Below are 21,987 nucleotides of genomic sequence, written 5' to 3'. Positions count from 1 at the left end.
ATGAATTTGAAATATTCGTCCAGTTTACTTGGCCGCAGAATTAATCGCTATTAATAGGTGACGTTCTTTTCGAGATCTAACGAGTTCGTCTTAATCGACCGTTTAACTCACGCCGACGCACACGCGCTACTTGACTCGTAATCCGTGAAACAGTCGGGAAAAACGTGAAGTAAAGCGATTGAAAAAAAGTAAAAGAGAAAAGAAAAGAATTAATCGAGTTTCTGGAAGGCAAACTAGCGAGAGAGACGTACCGCATCCTGACGCATCGCGTCGTTCGACTTCGCGTCGCGTTGCGTCGCATCGTATTCTGTCACGCGCGAGATATTAATTGTCACGAACTGGTCGAACGAATATTTTGTTTCAATCAATTTGGACGCGCGAATGAACTTAATTGATTAGTCGCTCGTCTCGATCGCATGGCAGAATAAACTTCGATTCCGATAACTAACAATAAGCAGTTAGTTACTTTTCACGGGTTTTGTTCGGAAAATGGCTGCGACTATGTTCGGCAAACGCGAGATCTATACGAAGAGAGATATTCGTTCGTACCTATATACTTGGGATACGTTAAATGTGTATTTCGTGGGGACGAGACGCTACGAACGAGGAATAGTCGAGACTACGAGAAACAGCCCGATGCTGATTCTGAATTCTGCACAGCAATCGGTGAAAAAGGACGAAATCCTGGCATACAAACGGAAGATTGCCTACAGGTATATCGTAACCAGTCAGCGTGTAGAAGAGAAAGAGACTAGACCGGGAAACGGAAATCCGTGGTATAACCGTTGTTTCTAATGTTGTTCTTCTTGCATCGACTGGCGTCGTCACGTTGTCTCGTCGTTTTCAAACCTAAACCAAACCTAATCCCGGGACACGGAAGACCGTACGACCGCGTCGATATTAAAGAGGAACAATTTACAGCGTACAAAGCGGAATCGGGCCGACATAGATTATCATAGATTGGACATTCCGCGTTCGTGAAATCAAACGAGATTCGAGATCTGCCAACTATTGGCAGGAAGAGTTACTCGACGAGAATCTAAAATCGAAGTTCATCCACGATAGCAACGACAACGAGCGTGGTATATAGACGGGATTACATCGCTTATTACCTCATGAACGACACTCTGCACCCACAATCGCGGATTCGAGAGCAGTTGCAGATACGTTGCGTAATCTAGGAACCGGTGAATACGAGAAAGAAGAAAAGCATCAATTTCCGTCACAGAAGAATCCGAGATGCTTTGCACTGGAATCTGTCGCGACGAAATGGAAATTGGACGACGTTATAGTAGACTTTCGCTTACCCTTTCGACTGCTGGATAGAACGCGATTCTTCGAATTCTACGGATCGACCGCAACGCTTGACGCCGGGAACCTCGATGCCGGGGAAAGACGCGCGCGCTTCCTCTTTGCAAATTGATTTCGGTTACGCTCCTTCGGACTTGGCAACGATTTTACGCGGGTTAGTCGAGTCGAGCTCCGGGCGAAATAACGGTCGTTAGTACGGTTAGTTAGAGGACGCGGAGGTGCACAGCGTAGATGGGATCGGGTGTCGGGGAAACAATTCCACCCTGGTCTTACACGGAAATCCATACTCGGTTACCCTTGACGAAGAGACTGTGAATAATTACCGGCTCTGAAGCGTAACAGAGGTTGTCGTTGCCACCCTCCGACACAACATTACCAATACTTTTCATCGCGAGCTTTACACTCGCCCGCCACCGAGCAAAGAAACGTCCACGCAAATCCTGTCGCGCGACCCCACGACAAAACCAATCGAGTATCATGGATGTAAATATACACATATTTACGATATACGCGTTGCGAATAAATTTCCCGTTAGAATAAATACCAATAGACGGAGTGTAAACGTATCAATATCAACGAGTTACAACGCGAATATAACACGCGACGGGAATTACTTACGTAAATCGGAAGAACGATAAAATGAAAATCTGTCTCTCGGCGATCATCGATTGTGACGGTTTACGTGTCGAATAAAACACTTTTGAATCGTTAGGAGACAGATGAATGGCGTGAAAGCATATAATTCTCTTTTTTCTCTCTCTCTCTTTCTCTCTCCTTTGAATTTTTCAGACAAGCTAGTTATAGACAAAAGTAACAGGATGAAAGGCAGTGCGAGATAACAACGTGAAAGCAGGGGAAATTCGTAAGGTGTGGAGCAGTAAGCGTTGCGGCGTTTTCAACTCTATTCTTCTCATCCTCTACATCCGCTTCCCTCGTCGTCGGTTTTTCTCCCCGCAAAGCTTGTCCGAGCTTGTCTTTTTTCTCCTCCGTTTCCAAGCGTCGAACAATAAAGATTTTCTTTTCACGCCACTAGACTCAATCGACGATCGTTTTTCATAAATTTCCAGCCGACCGCGGGACCGATCGGGTCTCCCCTTCTTTCGCGGTTACGTGCTCGCCGTTGGTGCCGGTGTCGGTGTCGGTGTCGGTGTCGGTGTCGGTGTTGGTGTCGATGTGGGTATCGGTGTTGCTGGTTTCCGACAACGCTCTCGTGTGTCTCGGTCTATTGTTTCTACGTATCCTCGCGAAGCACGAACCACCTTACGACACCTTACTTTCGTTCTCTTGCTTCAGGCTGCTTCCCGCTGCCCTCTTTTCACCATGTTCCATCAGCTATGATACTCTCACTGGAATTTTTCGACGTGACGCAAATAGGACCCATGTATCGCGTAACATGGCGCACATGTCGCGCATGTCGCGTTGCTCCTTCCTTCGGTCTATCCACAGCTCACGCGATTTTTCACCGAATTCGCGTATTCGCCCGTGTTGCGTTCGGCGCGATCGATCGCACGAATAATTCTCGTATACAATGAGGTAGTTGATCGAATGTTGTCTTGTACCTATGTACACGTATATGGTAGCGCGAAACAACCAGGGTCACGAACCGAGCTCTCGATTTTTGTCATCGCCGAGTTAGCTACCTCGATTCCGCGGTTCCATCCCGCGGCGAAATTCGATTTAACTCCACTGATTTTCGACTAAAGGATTAGATTACTCGATTTTTGTTCCAGCTTTCGGTCGGTCCGTCCATCGATCGGATTAGCCTCCATTTCACAAACTCGCTTTCAATTGGAATTCAATTTACCCCGATTCGTTTCGTAGAATATGAACGGCTATCGAACATCGTTAAATTATTGACTCGCGACTGGATAAAACTTTGCAAGCTACCCCTTGCCGCTTCTCCTAACTCTTGCTGCGCACCGTAGAGGGAAATCAAGATTAAGCCGAGATGCAACTTAACTTCGTGTTCCTTGTTTCGACTGGATTCGGATTCTACGACGATATCGACGATGAATCGATACAGCAACAGCGGCCACGATACGCCGAATCCCTGAGATTAACAACTCTGTCACAGCGAATGAGACCCCAGCCACGGAACCAAATAAATACGAAAAAATGGAAAAATTGAAGAATGAGATTGAGCGAAAGGGAGGATGAGGGAAAAGGGGAGGAAGAGAGATTGGTCGGGAAACAGCGGCGCATTTAATGCAGGGAAGTTGAAATTAGTTGGACGAGTATCTCGCATTCAACGAACAAATTGCAATTAATGCTTCGTCGTGCGATGCACATATTAAATCGCATTAAAACAGAAACTAACCGCGGTTATCCCTCGACGATCGCTCGCAAACGAATTCACGTCTCCTTCCTTATTTCCTTCTGGATCGAACCCGTTATACGAATTCAGAGTTAATTTCGCGAAACACCAAACCCCGGTTGTTTTATGACGTCAATGTATGTACTGTATTCATTCAGTTGAAATTCAATAAATTTTAATAATAATAATAATAATAATAATAATAACGATACAACAAAATAAACAATGACCATAATTAATAGAACTAAAGTATGACAATACAAAACTGATATAACAATTGTTCGAAGAAACACTGGTACCGATTAAAATTTGTGTCGCCTGTTCTAATTGCTCGCGCGACATCAATCGACCTCCTGGACGCAACACCACTACATACTTACGTATTATACAATTTATGCATAGCTCGATACGTGTGTGAGCGTAGACGGACGATTAATTACCATAGCTGTAAAGAGAGTTATGTCCAGGCACTATTTTAATTACAAGTGCGAAGCCGGCAATCCTACCCGTCTTTCATTTTTTCCGCGCAAACCGTTGGCGGTACCAACGTTGATCGATCCATCTTTTAGCTGAAACCGTTGGTGGCACCAACACCCGTTCGTCTTTATTTGATCGAACCGTCCAATTTTGAAGGGAAGTTTTGATCGCTTTCGATCGCTTTCTCCTACTTCTTTTCTCGAAACGTAAACGGAACTATTCCTCAGAAACGAGTCTACGAAGGCGAAAAAAGAAAAACGAGATACGGACTCATTTCGACGGCACAGCGTTTTCTCCACGCCGGGACCGCGGCGACCGCACGCAGACGTATACCCGCGACACTGGAGCTGGGTAAACGCGGCCAGCTGAGAGCTGAATTTGGCCTCGACAATACAGGAATATAATCGCATTGTGTAAACAGACAGCGACGCGCACGGTGCGGAGAGCACAGTGCGTGATTCCTGAACATTCGACGACGACGCGACGCGACAAGTCGGCCACGCCGTCGTCCTCGTCGTAATCGTCATCCTCCGGATTCAAGTTGGTTGACGCCACCTAACCATGGACAATGGGGCCACGACCAGTACGGTACCATTATCCGCCTCTCGCGTCTATGACAACTCTATGAATTATGCAGCGTAATGTAGACGGATACGCAGCCCCTCCTCCGCATACTCGCGCGTAGCGCATGTTGTTCCATTACCGATCCTACCGCTTTCAACCGCAAGCAATTTACCCTACTAACCTGCCACCCATTCCATTGATGTACGCTTGTTTACCGACCTTCAACCTCCCCTTCTTTTCCCAGTCTTACCCCGTCGCATCTAGTTTGTCGGATTTATCGCGTTATTCTTCTTAAAACGTTAATAGAGGGCGAATTAGCCGAACGAAAAAAGCACAAAATTGCACCGTCGATATTTTACTATAATCAAAATTGAAACCCAAGATCCCAAGACGAAATAAGAGGAAAGCAGAACGCGGGATGATATGGTCGAAGAGAGAGTAGCTTTGCAACTAGCGCGCGTATTATTTCCCTTTCCCCGATACGGTTTCTGATATCCATATTTTCGACAGGTACTTTGAATATCGTGCGTTTGCGAGTAACGTATGATATTAGGCCGTGACCGCGATTGCCGGTATTACAGCCTCTACAATATCAATCTGGCGGTGCGGTTATCGCCGCGGCAAAGTAGGGAAACGCCGATGCCATGTTCAAATTCAACGAGCCCTAACCCTCCGCTACCAACTCCGATATTGCCAGATACGTATTACCTTGGCTTTAACTACCACCGTCAACATCGATCCATCGAAAACGATACGTGCTTACACATCATGAATAATTCGCACTTACGAAACGACGCATTTATAGTCGTCGACGAAGCTACTCCTCTCCGCTACCTTTAGAGGCTTCTGGCTCCGCTCGGTTTGCATTTAGACGCGCGTGGCAAATCCAAACCACCGGGGAAAACCGGCGCGGACAAACGGAGAGAAGTCGTTGGCGAAAAGAAACAAGAAAAATTGTTCGCGAAGAAACATAAGGACGGGGGAGAACGAGCGTGGAGAGCTTCTTTTCGTTGTAATACTTTGGACGGAGTTTAATTACGTCGGGCTGCCGCGTAATCAAAGAATAAATCTCGCCATCCAATTAAATTAAAAATCCACAGTGTCGTCTTTTTCCTCGATTTTTACGCGCCTTTAGTTTCCACCCAGACCAGTTTTATTCCAGCTCCTTTTTTTCTCCGCTCCGCTCCGACGCGATGGTTCCGAGGCAAAGGAGAACGCGGATCCCAAAGTATCGCGAAAAATACACGCAAGACGGGATTGCGCGGAGAAGCCGGCTATATAGCACCGCGGCGGAACCAAGTTGCAGCGAGCACGAGTTTCATGGAAAAACGAAATTTCCTTCTCGATTGGCAACCGCCATCGGGCTCCCGATACAATCTGCGTCGGTGGTTTTCGTGAAACTGCCGGATGGAGAAAGTTGGACGCGGAACTGCAACGATTCGGTCGGTGGCCAATTATAAAATTCGCTGTGTATAAATATGCTGTACAGGTTGGCTACTCGATACCGCGGACGATCGATATGTTACACTTTTCGAGTTTTGCCAGGCAAAGTTTTGCGGAATAAGCTCGAACGGGTAGTCCTTTCTTGGCGAAAGGACGCGATGAGAACCGTATGCCGAACGAAATCGAAGTTATGGCCGATAGTTAAAGAGTCGTGAAGCGCGATTAAAAGTTTAAAACGGTTCCTCCGGGGAATCGGTCTACTTTTTAACGTCGAACCGGCACTCGGTGTCGATGTTCGAGCGCGTTTTTCCAGTTGGTTAAGGGGCCTCTACCGAAACGGGCAACGAACTAACCGATTTCGTTTCGCTCGGCCTTTCGCTATCGAGTCTACAATTCGCGAAGGAAATCGACCATGATACGAACATCGACTAGATAATAGGAGACGCATCGCACGCGAGAATAAATCGGACAAAAAAGGGGACGAGGCGAGGATGGCGAGACGGGAGGATAAAGAAAGCGGAGGAATAAGCTAGCGAAAAGGTTTAATCGTTAACGGTGGTGCGCGTAATCTGGATTTCGGTAAAAGCATCAGTCCCTAAGGAGTCATCTATTTGGTAAATGGATGACCCGTGGAACCGGTACGAACGAACAGGCACGCAAGAATCCTGCGGGGATATATCGAGTCAAACGTTACACCCCGTATCTGTCGTGTTATCGCTACGAACAATGACTACCTATTACGCGACTCTCTAGTCATTTTTCATTATTATCGTAGGTCATCGGCCTATTCTAACGAGAGGCCTTTCCGTAATTGCAAATTGGTCGCCGTTCAGCCAGCAGCAAAGCTAAGCCTAATCTAGCGAAAACATTTACGTCCCCTTAATCGTTCCACGCGTAAATCGCCTCGATTACTTTGAATCAAGATCGTCGCGAGCGTTCCGCGAGCGCGTTTCAACCATCGTTGGTCTTCTCGCAAGACGTCGCAATCAACTTATTAAGTCAGATAAGAAGCGCGCGCTATTCACGACGGAGATATGAAGTCGTTGGAATTCGTGCTACGTCTTCGGACTCGTGCCTTCGGTTCGTGACTATTCCACGATGTAATCAGATATCCTAGGGCGTGCGTTTCGCGCTAGATCGTACGAGTAGAGTCGAGTCGAGTCGAGTTGAGTTGAGTCGGGTCGGGTCGGATCGAGCCGAGTCGCTTCGAGCGGTAACGACCAACCTGGCCCATGTCGGATCGATATCGAGGCGAAGATTGCCCTATCGTAGGCAGAAAAAAACAGGTGTTAATCGTCGTCGAACACGCGCGATAACACTCGAGTTAAAAAAGAATAAGAGCGAGAGACGGCTTCGTGACACGTGAAAACTAACATGACCGTGCCACGTAATTCAAAAATTAGTAAATTTCCTTTCGTTCCAACCTCCTAAAACTCTCCCGATAACCATCCAAGACAAACCGTTCTCGGTGTTTGCCTTTACATTATAGCACACGTGGCGAGCGCTGTTAAATACCCACCATACCGTTCCGCGACACGCTCTGAGAAAACCACCACGAAAAGCACTGCGATACGTCACCGTTTCCAGACTCACTCACACTCCGTATTGAGGCGTTCCCCTAAAATACACGATATCGTCGAGATTATCGTCGCTGACGCATGGGAGGATCGAACCTGTAAATACATCGACTCGTGTAAATCTGATTGTCGCGTGAAAGTGCCTATACGTGGTAATAAGCGTTTCAAGTTTACGACATCCGATGCTTTGGCGAGTCTAATCGCTCTTTTCTATTAACGATAACGAGACTAAACTGGACGACGCGGGCGCGAGTAGCGTTTTTCAGCTGCTTGAGAAATACCGCTTGGAATAACTACGAAAGTTCATTTTACATTTTTACCTTCTTAACGCTACGTTCAGTTTCACCCGAAATTTCTTCACGCGTGTCGTCTTCGCTTCCGCGGTTCCATTGACTTTTCAAAAACGCTCGCCGTCTGATCCTATATTCTCGACAAGTTTCTCTATTCATACGCAGATCTATTCGTAGATTTGCATCGGGCAGTGATGCCGCGAGTTCCAGGAACATAAGCGGATGCACGCTGTATACGCGGATCGGTCAAACGGACTCCACGTGCGGATTGCATGTGGAGACTCATACGCGCGGGATAAAGGGTGATGTCACCGCGCCAATAGACAGCCACGCGTACCTCAGTCTACGGCATAAATACCCGAATCAGGACGATACAAGAGTCGAGTATCTAAGCGTCGTAAGAACGACACCCTCGGCGGTACAGTTAATATAGATGCGACGTTAGTTCTAGTGGTCGGTGCAGGTCTTAGTGAATAAATGTTATTTGGTTTTAGTTATGAGAGGCTTGCATTTAGTCTATTCGCAGATCCGTCTAGGTAGCATTCATCCGATGGAACATGTCCATTCAACCAGCAACGGTTGAAATTGTATTGCAATCACCGATCGCCGATACACAGGAATTCGATAAATCTCGAGAAAATTAGTATATACGGATGCTCAGAGCAGAGTAGTTGGACGTACGTTCGTTGCTACCGATAAGAGTAATTAATGCACTACTTTATTCTCATGAATTTATAATTTTCTGTTACGGTTAACAGCGCTAGCAAATATTTGCATATGCGATGTAATAATTTCGTTATGGATTTATTATCGTTTGATGCGAACTGATATGGGCGAATGCTGCGTAAATATCGTGCGAAGCTTGCAGTCGTGGTATTTTCACGGCAATTCGTAATATCGTTTCCTCCCGTCGGCAACCAACGATGCTGCCACCGACCCACAAGAGCACCGCACGTCTGTCCGATGAAAAACGAGCATTTTAACGATATTAACGATAGCTCGAGATAAATCGATCGCGAAACGACATCTGTTCCGTTCTCGCTGTCTTTATATTCGTTTCCCGACGCGAGCCATGAATCTCCGTTGGTAGCATTGTTGCCAGAGCGGGAAAAGCGAGCTACTAAACTGGCCCGCAATGGAAAACCTGCGAGAGTTCCTCGAAGGAGAAAAGGCCGGATGCGCCGGCTCGATATCCGTGGAATGCGCAAAGTCCATCGAATAATCGACAAAAACTACATTTTCGCTAGTTCAGTATTTGCGCTAGCCAAGATACCGAGGAAGATGGTAAGAAATCGATGGTCGACCATACTTTCACCGGTTTTTCGCCTCGTTATCGAACGGTTTCCGATGATTGGAGCGACGCTGAGAACGCGTAACGATCCATTATTACTATCCAAGTAAATACAAGTATTATTGTGCGCGGTCAATGCGAACCAAGAAAACGGAACATGAAAACAGTGAGAGCAGTTTGTTTTATGAGAGCGGTGAGTAGCCAGAAAATCATTCGCGATACTTTGAAAGGAAAATCGAAACATCGTGAATCGACGATGAATCGAGCTACTCGAAGCCAGAGTATCGACATTCCAGCAAATTTAAAATTAATCTCCCGTTAACAACCTGTAAATCCTTCTATCGTTCTGTTTGTTCCATTGGTACATAGCGTAATCCGACGACGAGTCGAGTATCGAGCAGTGTCAATGGTCAATGGAGATCTAAAGCGAATTACTCGAAGACAGAACGCTCGCCGATGACGCAACGCCAACTATTCCCATCGATGAGACTCTCCAAGCAGGATAATTACCTGTAATATACCGTAACGATCGCATCGAATCGCCGATATCGTTGCGCGGCAACTATTCGCGCGATTACGCGTCGTCTTTATCGCGATTATTTCGTAAGTGACAAAACTTGGAATAGTATCGTCTTTAAGGTCTTCTAAATTCGTATTTCGCAAGAATCCATCGGGACAAAACCGAACTATCGAATTGGCAACTAAGTCATTACCACCTAATGACAAAATCTGCAATCACTTGGTTGCCAACCCAATAGTAACTTGTACACCCGCTGCCCGTAACTCTTTTCCTTTCTCACCGAGACGCGACACAAGGAGAATCGGCCGATAGAAAATAACCTGAAACAGTTTCAGTGCGAACTCTGTTCAACCATGTGCAAACAAGTCAGAAAGGTCATTGTGCGTGACCGATATCGCGACGACATCAAGAGAAAATGCACACGTAAGTCGAGGTTTCTTTCACGTTCTCGAAAGGATAAAGACCAAAGAGTTTCCTCGGGAAAATAGAAGCTGCTTGATTAATTGCTCTGTTATCGATTAAACCGCGACACGGTCAACGTCAACGCGAGTTGAAAAGGAACGAGAATAGAATCGAGACATTCACGCGCAATTTCGCAGCAAGGAATTGTCTACGCGCCTTGGTCCAAACTCCCTCGATGCTGACTGTTATAGGACGTCTCGTTTGTAGCTGTCGACACGACAGGATCACGCTTAAACCCCCCAGATGCATCCTGTGAAAATCAAGGAGGGAGAGGGGTGGCAATGCACCCGGCGTCGCGTCGAGATACGTTGAGAAATATTGGATTCGACGTATTCCACCGACAAAACGACGCCAAATCTCAATATGGCTGGTAAACGGTTCAAGAAAAAAGGATGAAAGCTTGCATAAATAAGTTGGAAAAATCGAAATACGCCAAAGTACCTGCGAAAAAAGCGATAAATTTATTTGCTCTTCCATTTTCGACGCGCCTATATTCGTTACGTGGAACGTCATTGCGCGAACACGACCGATCAATGAACGACAGGATTTGACTATGTATCGGATACAATTTCAATATTCGAAATTACAGGATTTACATATATTGTTTCTCTCCATTTCCCCTCTTTTTTCTTTTTTTTTTTTTTTTTTTTTTTTAATACTATCGAATGAAAATCGAGCACGATCCATTAGCAGATGGAAGGATGTCTATGAATTAAAAATTTCCGAGCAAATGTGCGAGAAAGGAATTTTTATCGCGATCATCTACTACCATAGACATTTCGTTTTTATGTTTCTGGTTACTTTTAAAAAGCGGCGTACTTCGTTTCTGCCCAGTGATTTTTGCGCCATGACTGGCGCGATTCTTACCGACGAGTCGACGTTTTACGACTCGCATTTCCTATTGTCCGTAATATTCGCTAAATCGCGCAAGCTTAGACCACGGCGGACAAGTTGGTGCGCCGCGTCGCTTTGGATTACAAGCGAACGAGTGCTTCGCGATACTCGGGAAATTTTTCATCGCTCGAATACAATCAACAAAACCGGCACGCTGCTTTTCGCGAGTATGGTCACGGGGGAAACGCGCGAGAAAAAAGAAATCGGTTTCGCCGATGCGGTTTCGACGGAACAGCGACGTGCCAAATGTCGGGAAATAAATAAAGAGCAGCGGAAACAAGCGCATAGGAAGAAGAAAAAGAGAAGAAAATGGGCGAAAGAGAAATCCTTAACGCGTGTGTGTGGCATATTTTTCTCCCGCAGAAATCGTCGGTGCTTCGAGGAATCTAAAAACGCCGATTAACGCAAAAGGTATCGGCGACGCGAAGAAACAATCGCAACGACGTAAACGCTTCGTTGTAGCCTGGTTGCTTCGTCCCTCGTTCAGCATCGTCACATCCATCGCCGACGCGACACGGCGAGGCAAAAAGGATATTTTATTGGCGCAAACGAGGGAGAACGACGTTGCGGCGAAAGGAAAACCGTGTCGGCGAGAAAGGGCTCCGGAGAAAGAGGATGGTACAAGAGAAGCGTCCATGACCGACCAGTGGGAGGGGTAAATTAAGGAATGAAGTAACCGCGAGGAAGTCAAAGTTGGGTTGCGCGAACGGATGAGAAGCCGAGAAAAAGAACAAGGCGGGAAAACCGGTGAGCGAAACGAAGAAGGCCGGCCGCGGCGAGGAAACTGCAGCGGATCGGTTCGTTAAACCTTCCCGGGAAAGAAAGTCGACGAACCCTCGATACTCCCAGCACGCTCTTCTCTCGGTCGTATCGAGTTTTCGACCACGCGCCAGTTCCGGCGTGTTTCCACGCACGACCTCGCATTTCGATTTCCACCCAGCGTTGTCCATCCGCGCGCCGTGCGAATGAAAAAGGGACGTCGTCCATTTTCGAACAACACGGATACACCGACGGCGCGACGTTGCTTTCCTTCGGTAAACGTGAAACGATTCGCTGCACGCGATTTCGCCTCGGTTAAAACGATCAACGTCCTCGACGACGAACAACGAGCCCGGCGTAAAAACGAAACCTACGAGATAATGCGTAATCGAGCGCGTCGCTCTTGGCACGAGATGCGTACCACCGACTAATGAAAGGGCTTCATTATTCCCGCGGATAACTATAGCGGTAATATTAATTTGTCGCTTTAGTATTTATCCGAGCGAGAATTGGACGAACGCGCAATAATAAACGATACCATCGATAATTGTTGCGTTACAGGAATATATTTACCGTAGATCGCGCAAGGGACGATGGCAGACCCGTCGCCACGTATATCTCCGCGCTATCATATTTTCGATCATTATTACCGCGTCGAATTATTGCCGTAGCATCAATAATTAATAACGAGGTCGATCCGTCGGCGCGTTCGCAGCAGCCCGCGCGGCCGCACCGAGAACCGTCCCAGCCTTCGCGAATTCGCGATCACTGACAAACTCGTTGTGCCGCCCCGCCTCGCTACTGCGCACTGACCTTGCTTACCAAGCCAACCACTACAGACCGGACGACACGCTCGTAAGATCGAGGAACGTGTTTCCTGAGAACCCTTTAACTTTCGAAATTGCACAAGCGGCTTTTACCCGTTACACCGGACAACTTCCGTTCTTCGCGTCACCTTCTTCCGTTCAAGTTCCTTCGACACGCGCGCGACCCACTTTCCAACATTTCTCGGCTACTCGCGGTTCTTTCGCATCATCGTCGCGAAACAGAATTCTAGGCGAACGTTATGAACGAGGAACGGCAGTTAGAGACGGAAAGAATTCGTAGAGATCGCGGTCACGAACGATCGGAATTCCATGAATCGCAGCGTCTCGGAGATCGGATCGATCGGACGACCGATTCAACCGCGAGATTCGCTCCGCTTTAATCGAATTCCGAGCGCTGTTGAACGGAGATGCTCCAAGTCGGAGAACTTTCGCGTCGAAGACAATACACGAACCGCGCGTCAAAGGACAAGTGGCACGAATCTGATTGCGAGCACCGAAGACGTCGCGTGGCGACACTCAGCGTCGATCAAACCTAAGTTTTCAATCGTCAGATAACGAGAAACTTCATCCCGCCTCGACATCTCGAAACGCGTTATCCCCTTTCCCATTATTTTCGGATCGCCGGGTAAATTCGTTTCCGCGAAGCTTGCGTATCTCTCGAATCCCGCTAATTGCGACGTCGCGACCGAGGTTCGAAGTCGGTCATTGCCGCGAATGATCATCAAATTCACGCGCAATCTTAAATTAACGCCTAGCTATAGGTTCGCGATGGAGCTGTAACTCTGTCAAATTGAGGTACGTCCGTTCTTCGGCGTGTCAACGCATGCGGCAATGGCATCCTTAAGAGTCGGAGGAACATCGGTACAAAGAAATACGTATCGACTGCTCCTTTCCGCGATTTTAGTCCGCCGTGAGATCCAAGCGCACGGAAGCAGAAATCGCGCGTAAATTTGTTAGGCGGCCGGGTCGCTGGCCTTTACGTTTTTCGCTACGTTTCCGATCTTCGATCGACGAAGAATCTAGTGACCGGAAACTTCTAATCCGGGATAAACGACTGGCGTTGGCGGAGCTGAAGCATTCGAGGGTATGTAACACGCGATTCCGATTCATCGATTTATTACTTTCGTACGCGCTGGGAAAAACTACAGGGCATCGCCTCGAGCGAATGTCCGTCCCAGATACGCCGGACTATTGTAAATAACAGCTTCCTCTGTTACACGTCACGATACCTATACGGACGAATTTTTCCGCCGCCGACACTTTCTGAAAATGTTTCAACCAGGAATTACGTGCGAGCTGCGCTTCTAGCGTAGAGAGACAGGAAGAGGGAAAGAGAGACAAAAAGAACGAAAGAGAAGGAATGGAAAGAGACGCGACGAACGCGGCAAAAAACGGTAAAAGGGAAGAGACTCACCCGATTTCTCGTCGACGGTGGAAGCGATACCAGCGACGTAGGAAACAGCCTTCGTTAGTCCAATGAGTAACAGTACACTCCACATGTTCTTTCCTTGTTTATTCCTTGTTACCTTCGTCACAAATCCCAGCACTCGGAGCCAAAGCAAAGGTAAGCCACGGAGAACGGCTTCGTTCTATCTGTTGCTACCCTCGCGGTACGTAACGCGTTAAGTCATTTTCTCGCGGTACCCGGATTTATTCCCGACCTATTCGCACTCTCATCTTAATTTCCAGTGTCCGTTCGCGTCCTCGCCGACGATCATCGTAAATCGGTTCGAGTCACGCATCTTTCCAACACCACCGAAATCCCATTTCGTGTAACGATGCACGCGTCGTGGTCCACCGAGATGTCGAAACGCGATGTTCTTTTCGAGGAAACTTCACCGCGTGTGGCAACGATTTCACGCGTTAACGTTTGGCCTACTCCGATCTCCTCTATCCACCGACTCTCGTGTTTTTCCTCTTTGGTTAAACACTAATTAAACTTGCCGCGGCACCGCCTCCACAGCCACGTACCGCAAGCACCGCGCTTTCCTCTTTTTCTCTCTTCTTTCTTTCATCCACTGTACGCCCGTTATTAAAGCGTTGCACATCAACGTGCCAGTCTCCGTGCCGTTAGAAAATCTACCGCACTTTCGACCTAACTATGCGCCACTATTGCCAATAACCTACAACGACGAGCACGATATCCGCAACAATCACCGGTGACCATGCTATATCCACCGAGGCCGCAAAATTCACCGCACAATCGACCAGCGTTGTTCGGAAAAAAGCGTCGCCTCGGTCGCGATGTCTGGAGCGACGTTCTTCGAACCAGTTGCATCCGTTTCCAACGTCTGCCACGGGCCACCACTTCCACTTGCTACGAAGATTCTTTGCGAAACCGATTACGGTTCTTCACGATCGACGAGACACTTGCACGAGACGTTTTACGGGACATCTAATTCTTGTCGTTGGCGTTGCGAGTTCTCGTTTAGGCAGAGCCTCTCTTGGTGACACTGACGACTTTACGAAGGGTTACGATCTTTTCCAGCCATATCGCCGATCGACGTAAAGATCGAGATGGTTGGTTGCAGGATGTAAAAAGCAGATTCCAGAAACGCTGGGCCACAAAGCAGGCGCGATAAAGTTCGATCGATCCGTCGATCGTCCGCCGATTTTAACACGTTCTTCCGGTGATCCAAACGAAAACCGAAGCACTGCGGAGACGTTCCATCACGTTGGCTTGCCACAGATTTTCGGTTTGCCTGGAACAGGTCCAAACAACGACAGGGACCGCGCACAGGCCTGCAATCTCGTCAATGGCCGCGAACTCTCTGAAATCGATTCTGCGAAGATTCAGCGAGAACAACCATCACTGGATCGCTCCGTCGCCAAGTTTGCACATCCAGTAAGCAGAAGGCTATCCTATTTCTTTTTTCTCGATTTGGCGCGCTTTTCCTTTGCAATCTCGTCGGCCTTCGTCGGAAGCGTCGAGGCGGCCGACCTTTATTTCCGAGATATCCGTTCCAAGTCTGAAAGTTACGCGAGAATGCAATTATCGCGAGTGTACACGCGATAATTCATCGTCGAAAGGTCCCTGTCGCTATCGGCAGGGAATCGACACGTGTGCGCGAACCAACCGTGTCCAGTCTCTTGGCCGAGTTCTCCAAACAGTCCGACAAACAGATGGAAACGAACGCGTGCTCCGACAAGACGGTAACTAAGCACTCACGGTGCGGTGACTTCGTACGGATCTTCGCCGATCGGACCGCGCGGAGGGTAAAGGGGTGTAGAAGGCGCGCGAAGGATAGTGCGAAGGGTAGCCCGACGGCGCAGGCGTCCACACGACGCAGTAACACGTGGTCCTCGACCGACGGCGGACGGCACACTGACGGAGAAGACGAGCAAACGGCGCGGCGACGGACGCGCAGCCTGCAAAGCCTCCCGAGGAGGTGGAGGTGTCGGAGGAAAAGCTGCGGGTGGGGCGAAAGGGATGAAAGGGGCTCGACTTGTACACCGTGCCTATCCCGTTACTCCGATTCCAAACCAGAAAAGGACGTTTTGTCCTACGGCCGAAAGAATATGCGTTCGAATAGTGCGAACTTCGTGCTGGTAAACATCCGGGGAACGGATGCTGAATGCCACGCACATGCGTTCTACCTTGTTCGATAACACCGACCTCCTCCCTGGCCGGAGTTATCCTAAATTTGATCGGTCACCGATTCCAAGACTGTAACGCAATCTTCTCCTTCTCGATCGCGAATACGAGTCTAAGCTAATCACGTGGATACTTCGTTTAATCGACGATAGCCATCGCAGCAAAGCTTTTCGCCTGATATTTCTCTAGCTATGATCGAATCTGTACGAGACTCGATAGACAACATTTGTGAACTGCACGCACGAACAACGAAAAACAGCTAAAAACAATTTCCGTTCGTATACTTGCTCACATTCTCGAAGACAATAACCATAGCTACTTTATAATATGTATAGACGAATGCCATAGCTATCTATACGGTTCGGTATTTTTCTTTCGAATGTTTCCACGATTCGATAATCAACGATCAATTTCTCTTGCACAAATATTCCGAGGTCGTTTCTCGTGGGATACTGCGATACTGCTTCGGTGTTCGCGAAGGACTCGAAATGGCAAATTCAAAGGTTACGTGAAAGGCGCGCAAAAATTTGGGAAACGTACTGTCTAAGAGAAAGAAGAAGAGAAGAACGGTGAGCGAAAAGAGAAAAAATCGAGGCGAGGATGGTCAAGCTGGTTTAGTTCAAGTTGAACGACGAAGCTTACGACAGTCGCGTTTAAGATACTTACGCGTACTCGGTCATCCGTGGACGAGTGTTCGCTTTTTGTTCGGTGTCGAAGGTGGTTTACAGTGGTTTAGGAGAGTTGGGAGCAAACTGGGTGGGCAAAAGGGAGAGAGGCAAGGGACAGGGTCAGCGGGGCGGAAGAGATCGAAATAGGGTGAGAGACCTCGGGGCGAAGGAGGCGGATGAGGAAGCAGATGCTCTCGGACTGGTGTCACGGATCATGGTCATCTTAAAAGCTTCTGAAAGGCAGGAATGCCACTCGCGCTTTCTGAAAGCTATCTTTTCGACGAGGGAATGGCTTACTCGAGGCTGCGCGTACGTGTATCGTACTCCACGATCGTATCTGTGAACGTGTAGAAACGCGAAAGAGTTGCCCGGTTATGCGAGTACCGCCACCATCTTTTCACGATAATGACTTTATCCGTTATCGATCACGTGCAGCTTATTCGACGGAAAGACCATTGACGAAAGATTAACAGGCAAATTCGATCTTTCCGCCTGTTCTCGTTATCTCGCAATCTCTCGGTTCTTAATCTCCGATTGGCTTAGTTTCCTCGTCAAAGTTACGAATACGCAACATTGCGCGCTCATCGGTACTTTGCAGTACGTATTATCGATACGGAAGCTGTCGCTCGAACGAGACATAAATATTTCACGTTTCACTTTTATTCTCCAAACGATGTAGCGGATGCGATGAATTTCATATGAACCCGCGCACAGGCCATGTCGCGTATATTACGTTCCAACGTAATTTAAACGCACTGAAAATTTCACGATAAAATCCGGCCAAATAAGAGCGCACAGACTCGAAATAACATCTACCTTTAATTTTCGCAACGTCCTAAAAAGGCGAGCGCGTGTTCCGGCGCCGTTATTCTCTCCTTCGAAATTACGTTCGATTTCTACCGATGGACAACGGTCAAGCAAGGAAGGGGTAAATTAATTGGACACGGGGCTCGCTATCGCCGCCTAACACACATTTCCGTGACAGTTGTAGAAAAATCACGCTCGATCGGAACGCAGCATGGGATTACGTGACATAGTGGCTGGCACGAACAACAGCCTCGCGCGAGAATCGCGACTCTTCGAGGCTCGATCGAGGGACGTTACACACAAAAGTCCGCTATTAACGCGACCATTAGCCTCGCAGGCCTCGCAACGCGAATGGGTAAAAACGTTTTGGTTCCGTGAGATCCGGACTGAAGATTGGAGCGCCGCCTTCTTTCACGCAATACCGTTTACTCGATCTTTAGAAAAGCTATCCACTCAGGAAACTTTGCATCAGTTTTCGAAAATGACCACCTTCTCGAAAGTAGGGTGAGCCACGCCGATTAATCGTCGATTCGTTGCCTCGAACCAGCTTCGAACTAAATCGTATTCGACGATAAAAACAGGTAAATGTCGCTGCAGAATAAACGACGACTACGTCTAATCGCTAGAACAGTTTGTAATTGAATTATTAATGAAGAGATGTTATCGATCAGCCGACAGTAGTAATTTACTTTTGTAATTCGCGATGAGATACGGCGCGAGGAAAATAACCAAGTGGGGAAAACAGATCGTTCGCAGTGATCGCAATTTATGAAAGCCACTGTAAATACCGCGTGCCGGCAACTCGTTATCGCGGCCCCTTCGATTTTTCGTCAAATTTGCAGTCGAATCAAATATCCGAGAACGTGTATAGCGAAAGCAATGTTTCGATGTTTTACCGGGATATAATCTGCGTAAAATGATTTATTGCGAAAACAATCTGTTGCAATGGGCATTGACGATTTGTCGAATCGTTGAAATGCATTTTCCCCTTCTTTATCGAATAGATTGTTATCCCCGGCAAAAGTGTTTACGAGAGTTATCATCTTTCTGCACTTTTTATTAATTTTCACGGCGATATCGGTGGTTTCACCGCGGTTCCACGATGCAACTCCAACTTTCGCTGTCCGTATCATCGGAGAGGTCCACGGGCTTCCGAACAATTTTCCTAGTTACCCGTGCGCGGCAGTAGCTGCCAACTCGAAACCTCCAGTTCCCTACGTTATCGACGCTTTCCACGAGTCCCACTTCATCGTGACCCGACGATGTTGGCTTTCCTATTTACTCGTTATCCGCTCGCCGCCTATCAAGGTCATTAACCCTAGGCGATAAAAGTTAATTCATAAATCGACCAATCTCAAAACGTTTCAAAATAGAATCACGACGATTGCGATAAAAAAAATAGTCCATTGAGAATGATGCGCAGGAATGTCGCGGCGAAGCTATATAAATGTTTTTATTAATAATTACAATTACTCGCAAACAGCATATACTGATGAAGCTCGTCCATAAACATAACTACATGAGAATCGTTCTATCCATGGAGATCGTTTTCTCGTGCAAACACACACACACACACACACTCTCTTTCTCTCTTTCTCTCTCTCTCTCTCTCTCTCTCTCTCTCTCTCTCTGTGTCTTCCACCTTGTCTATCTTATTGTACATGGATTTTCGATACAAAGGCGCATCTCCGTGACCTCTGCAACTTCGACACGACCTCACAGAAGAAACGACTAGCTCTCTTCAGTAATTGGTGATCTTCGCTGGAACTTCGAAGCACGCGACCGTGCGATTTCCATCCATTAACGCGTAGTGTATAACCATAGAAATCTGCGAAACATCGTATGCCTTTCAATACGTAGTCGTATTTGTGAAACAAGAAAATAAAGTTTACTATTTTTATGCAGGTTACGAAATCGTCTCTGACTTGGCTCGATCACGATATCGACAGTTACTAGATCGGCCTACTGGTTATGATAATGCTTAATCTGCTCGATTAACGAGCAGCGTATGAATTTTTAGACGATATTTACGTCAGTGCTTACCGTTGGATAAATTTGCAAAACAGGAAACTCTCGCTTGTAGATATATTCAACGCCTTTCTTCAGCGAGCATCCCGCTGGAGTTCCATCTACTTTGAAAATGTTGTCGCATGCACTCGTCCCATCCACGCCGATGAACGGCAACGGTACTCCGACAACGGCGGCGCTCACTGAGTTTACTACATTCTCGACATCCTCGCTGGGTACAAACTTTTGTTCGACCGCTGCCTTCGTCCTGCGCTTCAGTTTGCACGGTGGCACGTCGCAACCGGTTATCTTAACCTGATTGGAATCCTCGAACTTTTCTCCTACGAACATGTTCATTGGTTAGAAAAATCATTCCATTTCTGATACGTATGTCGCAAGTCGCAAACCGGAATCGTATTGCATAATTTCACGCCGTTGATGTTTCCTTTTCTTAGAATCGACGGAATCTCTTAGCACGTGTTCACGAACAAATATTTTCGATGTTTTGTAACCTCCGTACACGATGTCTGCATTAGGAAAGATACAACGATCCGATCTAGTTTTCACGACTCGTCGATCATGGCCGAGTTCCTCTGGCTCGAAACGATCGATTGTTTAGTTATACGCGGTTAAGTGTATCGTGTTTTATACAATAAACGTCGAACGTTACGAATCTACAACGTTACAACAATTTTACGCTCTCTCTTCTCTGTAGTGATTCGAACGAATGAAATCATTATCGAAACAAGATATGTAACGCGTGTAACATCGCTATCGAACAAAATAAATTTTCATCGTTGTCTTGACAACAAGAACATTATCCGTGTTTGTACGAACCGATAATTTCCGATCACATACGGCTATCACAGATAAATATGTTGCGTAAATATATACAAAAGTAGGAGATGCGCTGGCGACAGTGAATGGCTATACATAGAATTTGGACGAACGATGGTCTTTTTCATGTTACCTTGGAACAAATCGCATGACATAATAAGCATACATTGAAAAAACTAGTTGCTACGTAGTTTCTGTACGATAAAAATCAAATTACACACAAAAATTTCCTGAGAAATTTCTGTACGTTGCACAATGGTTATACGATTTAAACGAACAAATTTATTAAACGACATTTCCATGAACTTTTTGGCATTATTTTACTTTCTCTATGCACCGTATGTCATCAGTATGAAACTGTCGTAACATCTTCAATTCTCACAGAAGCACAAGATATAAAATACCACAAACACTCATTAGCAATTTCTCATACGCTCTTTTTTATGATAATTAGACCGCGGATGAATTTTTATGCATTTACGGAAGATTTAGAGGTGGAAACGTGCACGGAATGCGCGTACTATACAAAAATATATAAAATATCCGAAATAGAATACTCGTTATAATTTTTAATAGGTAAACCAAGTCCCTATTTAAGTTCCACTTCATTAGTGCAATTGTTAAAAATATAAATCTGCATGAAAATCCTCGGTCAACGGTGCTAATTACAACGTACGAGAATTCCAAAAATTTGAGATCAAGCTTCATAGTTATGAGACGCGGTGTATATTTACAAGTTGAACGAAAGCTAGAAACACATACTAAGAGGAATACGCAAATATTGAAATATTATCGACGTTCAACATCCAACTCCTAATTAACATCTTAATTTTGTTCGTGTAAATCGATGAAGTTAACCATCGCGCGTTGACACTGATAGTGCCCCATTCTACCAAACAGCGTGTAACTAGATCAATGGTGAGTCGATTCTTTTGTACTTACCAGTGCCGCATTGATTGACTTCGGTCGCACTGGCAATTACGAGCAGAGCTACGAAAACGAGAATGATTCCCCTAAGCATCTCGGTGAAAGTGTTGCGTTCTCGAAGAAGAATCTCTGGGCAAATATGTCTCGGTCGTCCTCGCTCGTTTCAATCAGGCCCAAGTCCGGCTCTCGACTGAGAGTTACCACGGGATGTAACGTTATGGCCGGCTATTCGTCAAAGTTCACTTTAAATAGATTCCCCTTCCCAGAGAAGGCGGACTTCCCGGTGGGGATAGGAGGAGAAAATCGCGCCACGAATGGAAGGGATTCCATAAATTTATGAAACTTAGAGGGAAGACCGTGGCAACGAGGACGATGCAACGTCAGGAGCACGTGCATATCGAATTCTGATCAAATCAC

General features: G+C 46.8%; 2 protein-coding genes across 2 annotated transcripts in view; both read right to left on the bottom strand.

Moving 5' to 3' along the window:
• LOC126871696 (nephrin-like) overlaps positions 1 to 16,069 on the bottom strand; it is a 253,004-nt gene extending 236,935 nt beyond the window's left edge. The window contains exon 1 of the mRNA XM_050630776.1: positions 14,144 to 16,069. Coding sequence (XP_050486733.1) covers positions 14,144 to 14,228 — 85 coding nt within the window. The 5' untranslated portion in view covers positions 14,229 to 16,069. The remainder of the gene's footprint in view (positions 1 to 14,143) is intronic.
• A 3,158-nt stretch (positions 16,070 to 19,227) lies between these two features.
• Positions 19,228 to 21,795, bottom strand: LOC126871764 (ecdysteroid-regulated 16 kDa protein). Its single transcript, XM_050630975.1, has 3 exons — positions 21,586 to 21,795; positions 19,843 to 20,147; positions 19,228 to 19,627 (listed from the first exon to the last, which is right to left on the bottom strand). The coding sequence occupies exons 1-3, from the start codon at positions 21,662 to 21,664 to the stop codon at positions 19,541 to 19,543; spliced, it is 471 nt and encodes a 156-aa protein (XP_050486932.1). The 5' UTR covers positions 21,665 to 21,795; the 3' UTR covers positions 19,228 to 19,540.
• Between the last annotated feature and the right edge of the window lie 192 nt (positions 21,796 to 21,987).

Source organism: Bombus huntii, chromosome 12, assembly GCF_024542735.1.
Source record: "Bombus huntii isolate Logan2020A chromosome 12, iyBomHunt1.1, whole genome shotgun sequence".
Taxonomy (NCBI): domain Eukaryota; kingdom Metazoa; phylum Arthropoda; class Insecta; order Hymenoptera; family Apidae; genus Bombus; species Bombus huntii.
Note: the sequence above shows the minus strand (reverse complement) of the source record. Positions and strands in the feature narration are given on the sequence as shown.

Bases quoted from the DNA above. Each gene is read 5' to 3' on its own strand.
- LOC126871764 (XM_050630975.1), bottom strand. From the start codon at position 21,664: ATGCTTAGGGGAATCATTCTCGTTTTCGTAGCTCTGCTCGTAATTGCC. The intron at 20,148-21,585 runs GTAAGTACAAAA...ACATGTTCGTAG, and splicing joins AGTCAATCAATGCGGCACTG to GAGAAAAGTTCGAGGATTCC. The intron at 19,628-19,842 runs GTAAGCACTGAC...GATGTTTCGCAG, and splicing joins TTTTGCAAATTTATCCAACG to ATTTCTATGGTTATACACTA.